This window comes from Parambassis ranga, chromosome 3, assembly GCF_900634625.1.
Source record: "Parambassis ranga chromosome 3, fParRan2.1, whole genome shotgun sequence".
Taxonomy (NCBI): Eukaryota; Metazoa; Chordata; class Actinopteri; family Ambassidae; genus Parambassis; species Parambassis ranga.
This window is the reverse complement of record NC_041024.1, coordinates 25,354,068-25,374,172: the sequence shown is the minus strand read 5'-3', so window position 1 is coordinate 25,374,172 and position 20,105 is coordinate 25,354,068. Positions and strand designations below refer to the sequence as shown.

The 20,105-nt window shown below is 39.9% G+C and overlaps 1 protein-coding gene across 3 annotated transcripts in view; it reads right to left on the bottom strand.

Annotated features, from left to right (window-relative positions):
- Nucleotides 1–20,105, bottom strand: part of adamtsl3 (ADAMTS-like 3) — a 155,166-nt gene that overhangs the window by 39,494 nt on the left and 95,567 nt on the right. For all 3 annotated transcript variants that reach the window (XM_028402649.1, XM_028402648.1, XM_028402651.1), the window contains exons 6-9: nt 18,938–19,174; nt 11,544–11,670; nt 5,714–5,788; nt 234–391 (exon numbers count right to left, since the gene is read on the bottom strand). In XM_028402649.1, the coding sequence (XP_028258450.1) occupies nt 234–391; nt 5,714–5,788; nt 11,544–11,670; nt 18,938–19,174 (597 nt within the window). The remainder of the gene's footprint in view (nt 1–233; nt 392–5,713; nt 5,789–11,543; nt 11,671–18,937; nt 19,175–20,105) is intronic.

The following is a 20,105-nucleotide window of genomic DNA, read 5'->3' as shown; positions in this document are numbered from 1 at the left end:
TTTGTGAATTTTTGTTTTTGGCCCTCCTAGCCCTGAATAAAGACTGTCATTACAACAGTAATATTGCTGCTGGCACCAACCACAAAATCTAATTAAAATATCCCTCCAAAGCTAAATATTATACAGCTGTGTAATTTATTTATATTGTTGCTCTAGTATCTGTAATACAATATGTATATTCAGAAGCCAAAAGTCCTAATGTGTTTTGGCTTGTTCTCATTCCTTTGCTTTACCTTGATAATATAGTCAGCATTGAGTGGGCCAGGTGTCTTGAGTGTCTGTCTGTCAGCCACTCTTTGAAAGTCCAGGGAGGTGTTTCCAATCTTGTAGGAGCCCGTAGACACCAGACTGGTCTCCTCTTTCTTCCCCTGAAGAGAGACGGCTTCAATAACTGAGGGAAGGACAAAGAAAGAAGACATTTATTAAACAACATTTACAGTGTACTCACATGATTTCTTTCTCAAAAGGGGTGGATGCAGAAATAAGTAATACAAAAATGTAAAGCTGTTTGTGAAATGTATTGTTTAGTTTACAAAAAGTAGTTTTGTCATCTAATATTGAAATATGGAACTGCTCCTAACCAGGGCCGTAGTGTGCATACGACAATGAAAGATGCAACAATGTGTTGGTACAATCAGATAAGGTATGGCAAACCAGATATGATCGTACATGAACACAAATGAAGTCTACGATTCATTATTTAATACAAAAAAGAATACCGACTGTAATTTACAGAAGGTAGGTTACAGATTTAGCATTCGTTTTTCACAAAAATGTGACATGGTGGCAGTGGACATGCCATGCAGTGGTGTCGTTCCCTATGGGCACTTCCTCCCATGTGGTTTTTGTGGGATATGCCTTTCTATTCCAGAACCTCCCCAGCAGGCACATTCACAAAGCTAATCAGTCAGTGCTTTAGTCAGACAAATGGAAACATTCTGCAAAGCTGAGCTTTGTACTAGGCTATCACAAGTACTACTGCAGCTACCTTAGAAGTTCATCTGTGTGTATTTGTAGAGAGCCACCTATGGTGTGATGGACATTTTTTTTACATTTTTTGTAACACTGTTAATGAGAGGGAATATTAGAGCAGGCTTTAAATATAAATCCTACAGGTATCGTCTATAGATGTATGACACCCTCAGTGCTTTAGTTGGACCATGCTCAGTCAGAATTTTTTTGAAGGAGCTGTTTAAATCCTGCAAGGATTCAGCCCTGTTCCATCCACTTGCATTTTGCTGACAGATTGGATTATTACCACAACACCATTAGAAATGAGTGACTATGAAATGATGCTGGACACATTCCTCAGAGAATTTAGCCCATACCGACATGACAGCAGTACACAGTTGCTGCAGATTTAGTGGCTGATTGAGATCTGATGATTGTGGAGGCCATTCAAATGCTGTAAACACATGTTTGAGATGATGTGAGTTTTGTGACATCTCCTTTACAGCAGCAGCAGAAGCAGCTTGATGCAAGGCAGGATGGATCCATGCTTTATTTTTTTTACCACCAAGTTCTGATCTGAATGTGTCAGCAGAAATGGAGACTCATAAGACCAGGCAAGGAGTTTCTTCTACTGTCCAATGCAAGGGTGTAGATTTGCTGTTGACATTGGTGGGGACCTAAGATTCTAACAACTGTCTCGCACTCGCTGTCTTGCATGTGTTTTGGTGCTGCCAACCATTGTAGTTGCAGATGTGACAGCAGGGAAAGGCACAGCCAGTCACATGGTCATATGTGTTACAGTAGGAACAGAGCCCTTGATATAACCCAGTCAGAATCAGAATATCAAGGGCTTTGGTTTGGACCAAAGATAGGAGGTTGTTAGGATGCCAGAAAAGAACGGAATATAACCCTTCCTGCACCTAATGAGAAACTGTTGTTTTTTTGTTTTTTTTGGAGAGATCAAATTGTTGGTTGGGACGCGTCACCTCCGTCCATGCTAAAACTACGTCCTTGGTCCAATGTCCGTGAGTCTGTGTGAATTGTAGCCTCAGTTTTTTGAACTTCAGCAGGTGATATTCACCATGTCTACATACCACAGCACCACCACTAGCATCTCCGAAGCAGGGCACATGTTCCTACTCCTGACTGCTTAGGCAGCTTGGCAAAAGGTGACTGATGTTTATATATCTCTTTGAGTTGCCCAATATCAACTTCACACTTTCTGGAGGATGTTAGACCTGATTGGTTGCTGTTCTTTCTTTTGCTGTGGCTGCGATTCAAAGAGCACAGATGTTGGTGTGCTTACAAATTGCTTTGCGGAAATATTAACAAAATCTATAATTTCAAAAATCACAACATAAAAAACTACATTTTGGCATTTATTACAGCTTTTTCCCTCAAACCTTTCACAACTTTAAACATTTAACACAGCTATAGTCTTTGCCCTATCATGACCAGAAACCATTCACAACACAACATGTGTATATAGAGCCTCATGCTGCCAATAGAGAAATATGATTACACTTCTGATAATATTTAGTTTCAGAGGAGTTCATGAACTTAGACGCTGGATGTGCATGTTTAAGTTCCACTCTGCTTCTTTAGAGTCTCTCTCTCTCTCTCTCCCTTGTGCCCTGCCACTCCTTTTCTGGTAGTAGATGAATAATCTGCTAAAGTAATTATCAGAAGCATGTGACAGAGCACACTCTCAATAAATCTTGCAGCTTGGAACTTGTGGTAAAGTTAGCAGGGTAAAGTTTGTGGACATGTGTTTGGTTTGTCTGCATTCATTAAAGGAACTCCTTTCAACTCACACAAACAAATGCTCAAAATTCTCTCAGGATGTACTTCACATGGCTTAGCCTATGTAGGCATTGGTTTATTTATGATGAAAAAATGCCCATGGATTTAGATGTGATACAGTTCAAGTTCGCATAAAGGAGTAGAAATAAAACGAACGAGCTGTTCACCTGGCTCTATGTAGTGGCTGGATTCACACATACACTGTATATAAATTATTTTTACATGAAGCTGAAATACTCCCTGTGGCACCTAAAGTTGTACGGAGGGCAAATGCACCAGGTATAGGACCCCAGTTTGACACAAGCACATGGCACCAACACAAAGAGCTGTCCTCAGCATTAGCTAGGCTTATGATGCATCTGTGTGTGATATGGTCAAAGTGAGACCACCATGACTTGGAATAAATCATCTACCCATGGGATGGTAAGGAAAGTTACAAAATAAACACTGATTCATTAGACATGACTAAATATTTTATATATTCAATCCACAGTCTAACACCAAAATTAAACCAAATAGGTGTAAACACTCAAATATTAAATGTAAGAGATGCATAATAAACACTAAGTAAAGATGTCTTTTAGACCCCATCCCTTCTCTGCTCCTTAAGGATGTTACTTCTCTGATCGGAGACTCCATATTAGGCCAGATCAACCTGTCTCTGGCAACAGGATATGTACCACAGGCTTTTAAAACTGCTGTAGGAAACTACAGACCGATCTCCAACCTCACCTTTATGTCTAAGATACTTGAAAGGGTGCCTGTAAGTCAGCTAAATGTTCACCTGCATAGGAACAGTCTGTTTGATGTGTTTCAGTCTGGATTCAGAGCCCATCACAGCACAGAAACAGCACTGGTTAAAGTTACTAACGACCTCCTCATGGCATCAGACCGTTGACTCTCTGTGCTCATTCCACTGGATCTCAGTGCTGCCTTTGACACTGTAGATCACAGCATTTTACTACACAGATTAGAACATGAGATTAGGATTACAGGGACAGCACTAGGCTGGTTTAAGTAATACTTCTGATTAGATTTGTTCATGTTTAACCCACATGGACTGTTCGCAAACACTACCCTAATGTGATGTTCGGGGACAAAAACGTCCCCTAACTTTAACGGTTTTAAAAATATATTAGATAAATATTTTTTTGAATTTTTTTTGCATAGACCTTTTAATTAACTTCAGTTCTAATCAACAGTAGTGAAAAAATCATTTTCCCCGAGGATTTTAACCCTTTAATCACCAATTTTATAAGGGGTGGTGCTGAAAATTGAAAAAAAAACACACAAAATGGCTCATTTTTAATAGAAAAGGTGAATATGGAATGGATTCTTTTTAACCTTTATTACAGTCTAACACATTAGGGGGTAAATTTTGCCCACAGTGTACCGTTGACCTATGAAAAATTTTAAAATCATATTAACAAAATTTATGTAAAATTAAGCTTGTTGAGGAAAAATGATTCAATTTGTCCACATATTGACAAAGTTATGGCCAAAATAAACAGAAAAATTTCTCTCAGAGGACAAAAATGTCCCGAACAACACATGAGGGTTAAATCAGTTCAGTGCTCGGACCAATCCTGGTTCATACTACGTTTGTGTGATTAACTGTGTTTGCTGTCTTCCTCTCTCTCTCTCTCTCTTTGCAGGTCTCTCTGCCTCCAGACCTGCAGTCCAGCCCCTGAATATTCCAATGCTTATTGCCTAGATCAGTCTCTGCTGTTAATCTTTGTTTTAATTTGATTTGATTGCTGCAGCTCTTCAAGCGCTAATAAACTTGTATTTGAAATGGTTCAAATATGCTTTATTTTCAAAATATTAATAAAAATCCAACATCCATTTAACACTGAAGTCTATGAGAGAGCCCTTCAATGAGGGTCATCTGCCAAATTAATTAAGAAACCTTTATAACCTTTATAACCTATGGGGAAATTGCTTAAGGCAGCCCAGCAAAGAGCGCCATACACCAGTGAGTACACTGGAGGCTATGCAGGTAAAGTGCCTTGCCCAAGAACACACAACAGTGACTAGGGAGGAGTTGGGATTGAACCACCAACCTTCCAGTTATTGGACAACCCACTGCCACTGCTGCCCATGCTATTGTTATGCAAATGTATCTCCTCCTACAAATTTCAAGCCACGGACCCCATTTTCAGCTTAAAACATTCACAAGATGTTGCTCCATAAAACCTGTATTCAGAATTTTCTAATTCCTTATCATGAGTTTTAGCCCGTTTCTTAGTTTAACATGGGGGTGTATTGCGTGGCTCAGAGTAGATGATGTCACACTCAGAGTGTGGGAGTGAAAAAAATTCAACCAGATTCTGTGTCTCTATCCTGCTGCCACGTCTTTTATCTGGCTGAGTGCCAGTCTTTTCCTCATTCACAGCCCATATAGATGGTGAAGCCACTGAAAAAGTTACCTATTCTCTAACTTGCCGCCATCTCCACATCTTTTACTGGATTAACATGAAATCGCACACATTTGTAGTACAAACGCTTGTGATGCTCACGGTTTTTAAATTTTTGTCTGAGTGCTTCGGTTTGGACACACCAAGCAGTTGTTCGGAGGGTGCAACCCCCATTAAAATACATGGGATCTGCCCTGAGAGGAGTAAAAGGAGATTCACCAGCTGTCTCTCCAACATTATTTAAGCTTAATTAGACAGGCAGAGCTGTTACCATGGTGACATGCTGATGTTGTATGATGTTTGTACATGTTTGTTCCTCTCTCTCTCTCCTTCATCCTCTCTGTCCTGTCTACCTCTTCTTCTCCTCTACCTGGCCGACTGTCAGCAGAAGGGTTCTCCTTATGAGTTGGGTCCCGCTCATGGTTTCTTCCTTGCCACAGTTGCTCTTAACGGGGTTCAGGCTCTGGGTTTCTATAAAGCACCTTGAGACAATTGTGATTGTAAAAAGCACTATAAAAATAAAATTGAATTGAACTGCTCACCTATCATATCAGGGCCTTTAGCAATAACTCGGAGAATTCGACTTCCTGCTGGCACTTCAAGCACCGTCTTCAGAGCTGCAGGCAGACACAGAGATGGAAAAGTTTTATTTCATAGCGCAATACTAGGCACAATAGAGAATACTATATAAGATAAAATATAATATATAGTGACAAAATGAAAAGAAAATAGTCAACAAGGAAACATTGTATGCTACAATAAAACTGACTGTCAGTGGCCATATATGAAGTATAGTTGTCCCACTAGCACTCACATCTACTACCCCCTAATGTATTTATAGCACTCATGCCTTTATGTTTATTTATATTGGTACGATAATACGGTAATTGCTTAAAAGTGGTAAATTGGTGTGTCTGCTATCACTTCCTCTTCTCACAAATCACTCAGTGAGTCACATGTTTTTGCAAGTTTATTTTTGACCTTGTCAAAATCTTGTCAGCACAATTAAAAAAGATCAAAATCTGTTGATGAGAAGATGTCTTTGTCTGGAGAGACACAAAACATACACTGATGTCATTTTGCAGAAACAAAAACTTGTATCACAAACTTTTTTATTATATTGTATTATATGCTAAATCTATGTAAAAGGCATTATTGATGAAACAAATCCAATTCTTTGTGGCTATCTACTTGGATGCTGGTAGCAGAAACCTCTGTGGGTGAGAAATCAGGCAACTGAGTAAGTAAAAATTGCAGTTCACCAAAACCCCACCCAGTGAACCCAATCAGGGTTCACCTTTGTTTATTTAAGTCCTGTGCTCCCCTTTGTCTGTGTCGCGTCATCTTGTTGCCTTGCATGTGTTGTGTACCCCTCATCCTTCCCTGGTTTTTCATTGTAAGTCTCAGCTGTCTTTTGAGTTCAAGTTTTGGATTTTTTTTTTTTTTTACTGTATCATGTTTCTCAATAAATCTGACTGAGAAGCTCACTTTTCTGTCTGCGCCTGAGTCCTCTCATCCACAAACCCTGACACTGTCCCTTTATACAGTCCCTACATGGCTGCTCTGATGACTTGGTTTGCTCAGAATCTTTAATGCGCTTTGTGCAAACCAGTGTTGTGCTTGTGTTTCCAGCAGTGGTGGAGGAAGTAATGAAGCTTGGTATACCAATCTCCTATCCTACTTTTAAGTATACTTAAGAGCTGCAGTCTGTGACTTCGGCCATCATGCACGTACCTCTCTGGTGCGCAGAGCAGGAAGAGAGTGACAACCAGCCAATACTCCGCACAGGGTCGTCCCAGAGGATTGGCTGATGTTTTTAGCGTTTTATAGCTTCCACAGATGATTAATATTCTTCATTTTAATGCGAAACTGCCGAACTAATCGGTTGCTATCGGATTGTAAAGAGAAGTTACACTAATTCAACAAAAAGTGCATCAGAATGAAATCTCCTACCCTACCTTTAGGTAAAAGTACAATTACCCATCAAAATATATACTCAAGTGCTGCATCAATAATCCTACTTAAGTAAAAGTCTTAAGTACTTTCTGTTAAATGTATTGAAAGTATTGAAAGTAAAAGCACTCACGCACCAAATATATATTATTGATTTCCATTGCAAAGAATATGTGATAAATAATCAAAGAAATCATCTTAAATTTAAAATTGACAATGTGTAGTTAATTTAAATTTTCAGTACCCAGAAGCAGCTATGGACAGGTCTGTGTGTCATGAGGCAGGCTGTGGGCATCAAGTGAACAGAGAGGCTGGTAATAAAAAAATTCATCATTTTTACTGTGTCAGTATTCCTGCTTTAGATTAATGTTATGATTAATGCTAATCAGACATTAATGGATGGACCTGTGTTAGCAGACAGCAGCTAACTAGTTAGCTAACGGAGCCAGAGCACCGGCATCATGACTGAGGCTCATTATAGAAACACAGCTGGCAGAGTGATACCACCTCCATGCAGAGTCTGACTTCACATCAGTCCAGCAGCACAATTGTATGAATATATGAATGTCTGTATTATGCTTCAATTTTCATGATCTCTAGATAGCTCTGTGTTTTCGGTTATATCCCTTGGTTTACTGTTTTTGAAGTAGTCTAGTTTTGTTTCAGTTTCCCTAGCTGTGGGATATATGTTTTTATTAGTTCTGTTTCTTGTACATTTCTCTTCTTGTTGGGTTAGTTGACTTTATGTTAATGTGTAGTTTAAGTTGTTTTCTTGTCATCCGTGAACTTCCTGTTTTATTGTTTATTATCTAGTTTCCTTGTGTGTTTGCTCTCTATTAAGTCTTCTCTGTTGACCTTTTGTTTTTGTTTATTTTTATTTTTTTTTTAATTTTTGTTCTTTTTCATGGCTTTATTTAAATAAATCTCCCCTTTTGCTGGATTTGGTTTTCTGCATTTGGGTCCAAACTCCCCAACTGCAAACCATAATATGTAACGTTAACATAGAATTCCCCACAGCACATTATTTTATCCACTCACCTATGGCTCTTTTTGTAGTCTCCATTAGCCTTCCTACACTTCCACCCTTTTAAAGTGGTTCACAGTCAACTGAAATTCATTTATATACAGCCACAAATATACATCTGTGTTGATCTGATCTCAAATCTCTTTCCGTTTGGGCTTTTCTTGGCTACAGTGCACCAAAGAAAGAGAAGACGGACACGGATAGACAAAACAAAAAAAAATTCATTGAGTATGGAAGATAACATATGATGGGATATCATTTCAGCATTTACAAATCATAGATCTGACATGCTATGAAGGTCAGATCTATCCATTGTTTACCGAGCAGTGAGTTAAGGAGGCCGCCACCCCTAAATCTGCCCGTTTTACAGTCGCACAGCAGCTCTGATCACCTCTGCAGATCTAAATAACATCCACATGTGTGCTCTTAAATGTCAGCGAGCCTTGCTAACTAGTCAATCATGAGACTCTCTTGTGTACGCTGTGTACACAAACAGCAAGGTATTTACTGCTATGGAAGGATTTCAGCGTGAAGATATGCTTCCTGACTTTTAATGACAGAGGTGCTTCTTCCTGTTTGGTTGACGGTTGTAATAAGGTGAGACCTTTCTGGACCAATGGACTGTTAATTCTGTTTTCTACATTTTATGAAAGTTTGTTTTTCTTGTGCCAAAAATGAAGCTCAAACAATTAAGCTGCACTGGCAGCCAGCCACTGGGCTTAAACCCCACCTAACATCATTATGCTTGGAAGCTGCTAGTGCAAGGCCTTAAATAAATAAGAGCAATGAAATCAATTCAGCTGCAGCCATTTACATTTTTTTCCTGTACACTAAAAAGAAGATTAAATATAAATAAAGAAATAAAAAAATATATGTCAACAACTATGAGCTCATATATTGGATGTATAAACTGAGGCTTTAGGGAATCCTGCAGAAAAATTAATATTCCAAATGCAATGCTTGATAAATAGTGGAGTCATGAATAATGGATAAGGAAGAACAAAGATGATTTTCTGTGCCTGTAAATAAAATGGCTTTGCCCGGTAAACTTAAATGATCGTGATTGGTTTTCTGTATCAGCTCTGGGACATTAATGCTGAGGGCAAGGATAGGGAGGACCTGAGAGACTCAAACATACAAATGAGTTTGACAGGCATAGCTGATCCAGGCCAGGAAACATTGACACTTGTCTGAGACAAGCTTCACAGGTTCCGCACTGGCCTGGAATTAAAAGAGTGCTGGCCACAGGTCATACTTCAGGCCACTTCTTGATGCCAAGCCAGACTACAAAATAAAACTCCAGTATTTTCATAGCCATGTTAAGTTACAAAAGCAAGCTCTACCCTGAGGTATATGTGATGGAATCAGGACATAAAGAGACACGTTTAGAGTTTTATTTGGTTTAGGGTTTGTCAATTAAAACCTTAAGTAAGATACAGAAATGGCTAAAACTGCAGCATTTTATAATAAATGGCCAATTTTGGGAAAATGTATAAATTGAAACTGTAATATTTAGCACACAACATTTATGATGAACATTAATCATAATTTTCATTGTGCAAGGCATATTACCATGTCTGCTCCCACATAAAAATCTTGTGTTTCTGTCCACAAACATCTGTGTGGCTTTTCAGGGTAGGAATCCTGGGGTTAATTTCAAAACCTTTGGCTAGCTCAGCTGTCACATTACCAGATGGTGTTGCTGGTGGACCACAGAAAGATGCTATGCTGCTGCTGTCTGCAGCCAACAGCAGTCTTGTGGCTACTACCTTGCATATGGGACTTTACTGCATTAAATTCCATCGATGCTACGCTTATTGTTTTCTTGCAAAGTGTGCAAGAAAACACCAAAACATTCACTGCCGGGCGGCCCGAGGCGCAGGTACGGCACATCGTTTTAATAATTTTGGAGTTAAAGCTTGAATAACAATAAAATGTAATACCTCATGAAATGGCGATTAAGACTTAAGACTTTTAAAGGGCCTTAATTTTCCTACATTTGATTTATCAGCTTTTAATACTTTTTAAGATCCCACTGACACCCTGCTTTTCCATAACATACTAATTAATAGCCAATGGCTTAACTTTTATCCATGTTAGCCATGTTTTGGACATTCTTGGTTGCTGGTGTTTTTGTTTTTTTTTGTGTTCTCAGGTATGCTGATGTGACTGGGACCACACCTGCACCTCATGTCCCAATTACCCAATTACCCTGCCGACTATTTTTTAGGACCTCTTATACCTCCGCTCCTGGCCAGTCCTGGTAACCACCACTTTGCACAGCAGCTTTCAGCATGCCGGAAACTCACCGTAGTTTTGATCTCTCTTGTGGGAGATCTTGAGCTGTGATCCCTACATTTGTATAGCTATGGTCCAGAGTCTAATCACCTCTCTTTGGAACTAAACCACATCTTGTTTCAGTATGCACTAATTATAAATTCAAAAGTAATGGTAGATATTGCAGCCAGCTTCCTGATGTTTTAATAGCCTTATCGCTGTCAAGACCACATAAAAAAATTACATTTTCTACCTCTTCTTGTTATACTTCTAGATTTTATGTTTATTTTTTTCATAATACGCACCACAAAGACATAAAGAAATACAGTATAGTCCATAATAAAATCATGAATGTAAATAAACAGTGCCACATTTTTAAAAACCAGTCTGAAAGTGTGGCAAATGCGTGGGTGAAGCCACAGGGCAATATGAGTCCAATATTATTAAATGAAATACAAATGCCAAGATGGCACATGGTCAGTTTAAGGAAATTTATTATCTAAGCTAAGTAGGTTAACTGGGCAGAGCTGCAGTATATGTCCTGTCTACAGCAATGAAACCAGAAGACTGATATAAGACCTGTGCTTAGGGATTTAGGCCCCGTTCACACTGGAGAAAGTCATTCCAGCTAGAGTAGGATTGAGCCCAGACAGCCTTTAAACTGGATGCGTTCAGACCTATTTTCAAATCTGGCTAGCACACAGTTGTGTCCGCACTCAATCCGGCTTCATCCAGCGTGCTTGCTGTTCTCCAAACCACTAGGTGGCGCCTCGTAATATGGCTAATAATGTGGCAAGCCGGATTCACTAGCCACATTTGCGTTCACACCTGAGCCACATTTGAGCCAATCCTGCTAGATCCACCTCTCGAGGGTGGATCTAGCCGGCTTGAAATCAAACTGGATTCAGCTGGATTGGAGGTGTTCACACTCGGAAAAAAACACATCTGGATTGATCTGGATGCGGCCAAATCCTGCTTAAGCCACATTTTTTCCCCAGTGTGAACGGGGCCTTAGAGGCCTCAGTTTAAAGGATTGGCCTAGAGAACATAAATCATTTCATTACAAAGAAAAAAATAAAAGCAGATAAACAGTATGAGTTTGGTGGTCAGATACCCACACTGGTCTGGTGTCAGGTGGGGCAGGGCCTGTCCACGTAACAGTCGACATGTGGAGCCATCACCTCCGCAGACACCACAGTGGTCCTCCTTGGCACCACTCGCCAGCTGCCGATCACAACCCACCTCCTGCAAATGCAGCAGGATAACAAGACAGAAAAGATGTATCAATGTAGTACATACAAATGCCAGATTTTGGTTTAGTGTAGCATTTGACTTTTAAAACATACATTAAATGATAATTTAGTAAAGTGTTTATGACTATGGAAAACTAATTCAGTCAAAATTAAATAAATCTAACAAATACATAAACAAGAAAGTAGAAGGTAAAAAATTGATAAATAAATAGGGCAAAGGAAATAAATGTAAAATAATAAAGATAGATAGATTTAGATTTGTTTTTTTTAATTTTATTTGGACTAAAAGCAATCATGCTGAGAAGCCATCAATTTCTCTGAATAGAGTCATATGTCTGTACTGTGTGGAGGATTAATGACCTTTTCTTTTGTCTCTGCATACAGCATAATACAATTCAACTTGAAAAACAAAGCACAAAGTGAAAGAAGCATGTATAATCAGTTCCATCTCTGTATTTCTTTTCAGGTCACAGAAACCTTGTACACAGGCTGCAGTAATACAAATGCATGACAAATTAAGTGTGATCCCAGAATTACTGTGCAGGCAGTGTTTCCAAAATCCCCATGAGATGCAATTCTTACAAACGTGGCAGCACATTTAAATGAGGTTTTCCTTGGTTAAAAGCAAAAACAGCACAGTTCTAGAACAAATAACGTATAATTAATCATTTTGAATCAACTTCAAAGACTCAATTGGACATGAAGTATTTTACAAGTATGTCTGAAGCCTTAGTTATTACAGAGAACTGGTAAAATCAACAAAGGAGATTCAACATAGAGGGCAGGAACACAGAGGAACACATGCGCCGACACCGTGGATAAGCAGACTGACAAAGACCGAGGGAAACACAGGACTTAAATACAAACAGGATAACAAGACACAAGTGAGATACATTATGGTGGGCCAAGCAGCTATGCTGCTCTAGGCCTACGTTGTCGGGGGGCACAAACATGATCCACTGAGCAGTTTCCCTCTCACCCTCCGACCTCTCCTCTACTCTCCTTAGTCTGTCTCATACCGGTAATATCGTCTCATAATCCGTGTTTACTGTCTTCCTCGTAGTTTTGTGCCTCACTCTCTCTCTCTCTCTCTCTTTGCAGGTCTCAAGACCTGCATACTGACCTGCAGTCTGGCCCCTGATCTCTCCTGTGCTCATCGACTTCATCAGCCCCTGCTGCTCATCTTTGCTTTGATTACTATCAAATTACTATTACTACTTATGGACTGACAATATATATAGAAATCCATTATAATATAATCACTGTTTCATCTTGCTGTCATGTTTGCTCTGTACTGTATCATGTTTGCTCCTCTCTCTATCTCTCTCTCTCTCTCTCTCTCTCTCTCTCCTTCATCCTCTCTGTCCTGTCGCCCTCTTCTTCTCCTCCTCTACCCGGCCGACTGGCAGCAGAACTGGTTCCCCCTTAAGTTGACGGGTCCTGCTCAAGGTTTCTTCCTCTAAAGGGAGTTTTTCCCTTGCCACAGTGCTCTTAAAGGGGGTTCAGGTACTGGGTCTCATGCCCTGGGTTTCTGTGAAGCGCTTTCAGACAATTTCTGATTGTAAAATGCGCTATATAAAAAAAACTGAACTGAATTGAATTGAATCCCAAACAAGGGAAACACAAGGAAGTAAGACACACAGGAATACTAGGGGGAACAAGGATTTCTAAATAAAACAGGAAACACAAGACAATTACCAACATACAGATCACAGAATCACAGGAGGTCAGGGCAGGAATGAAAACTAAACAGAGAACAAATCAAAGAAACACAGAATCATAACACTGACCAGGTTCATGTTTGTTTGCTATCATTGCTAATAATGCAAGGCGTGACCATGCACTAGTTCATCTGTGCTATCCAGTGTGTACTTACAATAGAAGGGCTGCATATGGACACGTGGCAATGTCCATTTTGCAATTACCTCTAGCGTTGAATTAGTTATGTGTTACTGCATAGATTCATAGAAGTACACTGTACTGTACACAGGTAGGCTTACTTTTTCTTCTAATGTAGCTGTTAAAGCAATAAACTTTACCTTTTACTTCATGACTTTTTATGCTATTTGTTGTTTGTTTTATTTTTTGTTTGTTTGTTGCCAAAATGTAGCCAAGCTACAGTGTGTTTACACATTAGTCTCGCCAATTGAGAGTAGTGGTCCTTAAGTGGTCTCAAAACATCTCATGACTAAAATGAAGAAGTAGTCCCCTATGTTGCCTCGACACTACATCTCTATGCCTGTATTTGAAAAAAACCTGGGGTTAGGTGGACATGGGTGCTGTCCAGAGCCCACACTGAGCTTAATGACTGCGCTCCAGCAAACCTATTGGTGACATCACATAAGGTTTAACCACTTTGACGTATCTGAAATAGCTCAGCTGGGAACGCGTTAGACAAAAGATCTCAAGCTCCCTGGTTCAATCCTGGGTTTTGGCAGTTGTGTGTCATTTTAGCACAATTTCCCAGCTTGTGATGAATAAAGGTGTTCTGTTCTGTTCTGTTCTGTTCTATTCTATCTTTATTTGCAGTCTGTGGTCAGGAATAAAAGTTACAAGAACAACACTGCCACTGTTTCTTCTTTTTATTTACCAATGGTAGTTGCCTGTGAATTTCAAACATGTAACAAGTTGGTAAGAACAAAAAACTATAAATTATATAAATTATAAATTGCGTAGTGTACATTTACACAATGTGGCCAAAAATAAATATGAAACATCGGCTAGAATTGGGAAATGTTAATACTGCAGTCTACTAGATGTGCATCTGAGGATTGTTTGTAATATTGGTAGATTTACTGATTAACTGTTCGAGCTTTAGATAATATATTGAGTATAGTGATTTAGATGATATGATGGCTTGGTGTCCACATACTTATATACACTCAAAGATAGATCACTTGAGATCGATTCACAGTACCTCTCCATATGCACACGCAGACCTACAATCTAATGCAAATACTGCTGTCATGTGGACTAACTCTGACAGGCTGACAAATCAAAGTGACTGGTACACACACATGGCATAATACACCAAAGCTCTCTTCCTCTTTACCCCTTGGAGTTGTATTTATTTCCTTCCCTCCTTGTTTACAGCTTGATTTTATGCTGCTGTGTGGTGTATTATTAATCCATATATGCACCAGAGGAGGGATTGGCCTCATTCCGTCACTGATAAAGGTTCTGCTATAGTGCCACAGCAACCCAACATCCCACCTTGTGCTGCCTCCTCCATTAGTGGGTGATGCCATTTCAAAACTGTCATGCCCAGGGCCTCTCTGCATGCCAGGGCCAGCAGCAGTTCATCCATTACTGTTTGTACACCTGTGCACATCTAGCCTGATGGTTAGGTTGGGTGCACCAGAAGCAGCCTGAGCAAACCTCCAGACAGTGTTCTCTACACATCCTGGTGCAACCTTTAAACTAAATTAGCTTCTCTTCACTGGCTTCCGGTAAAATTCAGAATAGACTTTAAAATGGTCATCCTTATGAATATGAGCCTCCACATGAACTAGCTCCACTATACCTTCAGGATCTAACAGTTCAATATATTCCTAATAGAACACTCAGATCTCAGAGTGCAGGTTTACTTGTAGTTCCTAGGATTCAAGTAGAATGGGAGGACGAGCCTTTAGCTATCAACTATGGAACCAGTTACCAATCTGGGTCCGAGAGGCAGACACTGCCTCCACCTTTAAGACCAGACTTAAAACCTTTCTGTTTAGTAAAGCATAGTTAGCATAAACATAGTGTGTAGGGCTGATAGGCACAGATAAAGTCCGTTCTTGACATCCAACCACAGGCAGAAAAGGCTGACTAACTGTGGGTCTTTAAACTCTAAGTCTTCATTCACACAACATGATCCTCTGAGCAGTTCCCTGTTCCCTCAAATTCCCCTCAACCCCTCTTACCTCTCCTCTTTTCTCATCAGTCTGATTCATACTAGTGATCATGTCATCAACTGTGTTTGCTGGTCAGCATGACGTGATTATAAAATGCGCTATATACCGTATTTTCCGGACTGTAAGTCGCACCAGCAGGCCAGCGTAAATCACTACGTTTCCAGCGTAACGTTGCCTCTTGAATTCCTATTAACTTAAGTGCTACGGCTGCAGGTCATTGAGAGTGAGACACACGCATTTCAACAAGTTCTCATGTGGAGAAATGATTAGCTTCTTCACTGCACAGAAATTCCTATAAATATCCTGTAAATGAGTAAAAGGCAGACTACTGTGAGCTCATATAGCTGTCTGGAAGCACAAGCATTCCATGAATGTGTGCGCCACCTATGCTCGAAATGCAAAGTGTGGACAAGCTGGAGGTGGAAGAGAACCGTCAGGAGAGGGACAGAACAGCTACCATTATATTGGTAATGGGACGTCAAGTCGCACCTGAGTATAAGTCGCATATCTAGCCAAAGGATGAAAAAAAGTGTGACTTATAGTCTGGAAAATATCTTAACAAATTGTCTTTCATTTGAGTGGTATCAGTCCTGTTCACTGACATATAATGCTAGAAGTAATTAATTTCAGAAGGCGTTCCTTAATATTAAAAGCTATGAAACATGTTAATAGTTTTGGCTAAATATCTCTAAACATCAACTTTAGTGGCATTTCTCCTTCACTTTATGTGTACAGTACAACAGCATACCAACAACAGAAGGGAAGTAAGTCCATTTCTAAATATTCATAAATCACTTTGTGGTCCTTTGAACTGCACTTTCTTGCATTATATAAGATACTAAATATTAGATATTCCACGTTTAAGCATCCCGTTCCATTTCCTTGGAGCAGGATTCCAATGCTGTTCACATTCAAAAACAGACTGGGAAATGGAAAAATCACATTTGATATTGCATGTTTTAGCATGTGAGAAAATCCCCTACAGATATGTGGCTTATGGTTACTGAGCTGTGGTGTAATTCTACGGATTAAATGCACTTAATGCTGTGTAGAACCTCTAGTCTGTGCCACCTGTGCTACAAAATGTCAGATTACTCTAAATAAGAAAGGGCGAGATTGCGAAAACATATTTATCCCCACTGCAGCTGACATACATGGTTACTGCAAAAGCAGCTTTAAAATGTACCAAGGAACACAGCCCAGTATTCTTTGAGCCTGATATTGTCCTCATGTTGATTTGTTGTTGGAAAAGATGTTTTTTGCTTTGCTTTGCTTATATTCAGAAGTAAGTGACACTGTAACAGGTATGTTGCTATATAAGTCAGTTTTTACCCAGCTGCAATGACCTTGTGCCTACAGTCTGATGTTTTGTGTAGTAGTATTGGTAAATGCCTTTGGATGATAAGACTGACTGTCTTCTGACAATAACATATGCCAGTGTATGGGAGGTATTAGATGGAAGAACAGGTTCCTGTGGTTTAACAGGAACAGGTCTAAAGACTGAAGGTATAACAGTCTTGCATGATGACTAAAGTCTAAATAGGAACAAACCACATCCACCCATCAAAGTGACAGGACAACCTAAATGTTGATGAAGATTCTCAGTCATCCATGTCATATTAATTCAGAAGGTTGAAGCAAGGCGCCTGGACTTGTAGAATGTTCTTGAAGATGTTTTGCTGATGAGCAGAACTGATGAAGCTGCTTGGATGAGCAGTGAAACATCTTCAAGAGAACTCTACAAGTCCAGACGCCTTGCTTCAATCGTCTCTAGGACAACCTAAACTACCCCATATGAACCAGACATGGTATGAATGGTTTAGTTTTTACAGACAGCTCATGGCTACAGTTTAGAGCTCCTGGTGTCATCTGGTCACTGGACCATTACGGTCCGCTTTGGGAGGTTGAAGCTGTGAATGGTGAGTCTGAGGTTCATGAGTTTGTATAAGTGCCTCATGACTGTTATTTTTTTTTAATTTTTACTTAGATTGGGGTTAAAAACAACTGGGAAAGTTGGTGTTAGGTAGGTAGCAGTGTCGGTCTCTCTCTGCTGGCCTGTGGCTTTGCTTTGTTTCCTTCGGGTGCACTGGGCACTGGAGCCAAACATGCATCTGCTTCTAAATCGCCCATCTACCCTTAAGGATCCCTAAGGTGTCTAGAGCACAGGTACTACCACGGAGGGTAACAGGGAGAACGAGCGATGAGTGGTGCGCCACTCACCTGTACCTGTGCTCTAGGCACCCTTTGTAGTAAACAGTTTTGCCATCTTTGTAATTGCTTTTTGTTTTTCCCAGGCCCACCCGGCTCTGGTGTTTTTTTCTGCCACTGCCGCCATTCCTAAGCGTGCACCTTCCTCGTGGCTTTTGATCTCCCCAGTGGACACTTTTAGTTGGTTTTAGTAAGATTAATAAACTTGATTTTAAACTTCAGTCCAGCCTTTGGATTCTTTTGTTTTTGTTAACATGATTATGTTATGTTATGTATGCCTTGATGTTATCTGATCACTGGATGGTTCTACAGTGTTGTTATATTTAAGACTAAAAAGTAAGATATCTGGAATTTCTGTGATAACACTAGTTGCATTACAAAGACTTTACCTAATGGCCATTAAACAGGATCTAAACACTAAACTGTAATGTTGGTATTAAACCTCTTCATGTAAACACTTTTTTTTTGGTTTGTTAAAAGAGAAGGTAGCAGAGGAGATGAGCAGTTGAGCTGGGTCTGAATAATAATGGCTGAGCTATCACTGACTGAAACCTCGGGATGACAGCTGTGGATGGGAAAAGGTGTAAGCTTCTTATGACTGGTATATGCAGATATGAAATAATAATACACAGATTCAAGTGTTAGACTGTGAATGTTTCTTTTTTTGAGTGGAGGGGGTGAGCAGGTGGAGTGTTGTGAAGACATCTGGTGATGGTACACCACCATATCAGCTGTTGCTGGGGAGAGTTTGAATCTCATTTCTTACCCTGCCCCTGGTTCATTCCTTTTGAGAGCTGGACATGAACACTTAGCTGCTGATAACAGGTTGGTACATCACTGCTGCTTTCTGCTACATCATCAAGTGTGATACATGTGTTCCTTGCACAGTCTCTAATCAAACTACCAGCAGAGGAGTGAAAGCAGTCCACAGTGAACCCTGCTGTCTGTGTACTAAAACTAAATATAGTGTGGTATGATTATGACACTGCAGGGACCACAATTCCCATGTTCCAGTAAGTCCTTTCATTTTATGTTTTCTCATAACTACATGTGGTGGTACACTGGCTTCAAAGCAAAGCAGCAACATGGTTTTCTACTCTCATACCATCTGCTCTAATTGTACAAGCGTGAACTTAGAATGCACAACTTTACCTGACAAACTCCACTGATGCACATGTCAAAGGCATCCGCCCGGCATCGAGTCCCGTCCAGCACCTTAGGGGCCAGTTCAACAACCAGATTTGTGCCATTTGGCTGGCAGTGTAGTGCACAGGGTGCAGAGGGGTCATAAGGAGCTGGGACCCACTTGTAGGTAAAACCTCGATACTTGATGTCTTCGTGAGCTGAGCACTGCTGGGCCCTGAAATCTCCTGCCTCTGCAGGGCAGACCTGGGGAGAGGAGCAGCATATAATAAACTCATCTGAAAAGCTCAAGTGAAAAACAAAACAATTTCAGACACTATTCACAATATTTTGTTACTGTCATTAATTTCATCTTTGCTGTCACAAAATTAAAACGCTCTGTCGCCACCAGATAAACCAATATTGAATCCATAGCAAGACATACATTTTGCATATTAAAGGTTATATTAGCCAATGAATTCATGCTTTTTTGTTGACTTTATACTGTGGTACATGTATGCTAACAAGCAGACCTGACCAGCAGTGGTTGATTTCAGGCTAAACCATAATCTCTTTCAAAATGAACCAAGCACTTAGTGACAACCTAAAAAAAAATAATAAAAAGGGAGATATAAAGCCAACGTCTTGAAAAACGAATGGTCAGAAATGAGATACAGATCTCTTTTACCTCCTTCTACCCCTACTACTGCATTGGGCTTCATACAGCCTCAATCAAAATTCACACTGAATCTGAAATTATATATTTTATTAATCATGCACACAATATATAAGAAAATGTAGTATAGTGATTAACAAAAGGATTTTCCAGTTTTATGCATTATACTCCTGTGAAAGTTGTATTTCCATTCATCCTTCGTATGACCCCACTTTTTCCTTTAGTACAGGGCCATGGGGGGCTGGAGCCTATCCCAGCTATCTACGGGTGAGAGGCGCTTAACACCCAGGACAATCCAATCCATCGCAGGCAGACAAACAACCATTAACTCACACTTAAATATTGTATTTATTTTCTTTATTTATGTATTTTTGCAAACATCTGCTGATGTGCTCTTTGATGTTCAGTTAAGTTGTGGACTGAATGCGTGGCAGATATTCTGGAGGATCTGGCTTCATGTTCCAATGAACATTTGGTGAATCTGAGGATGTTGCCCTCTTAACACAAATTCTGTGTTATCAT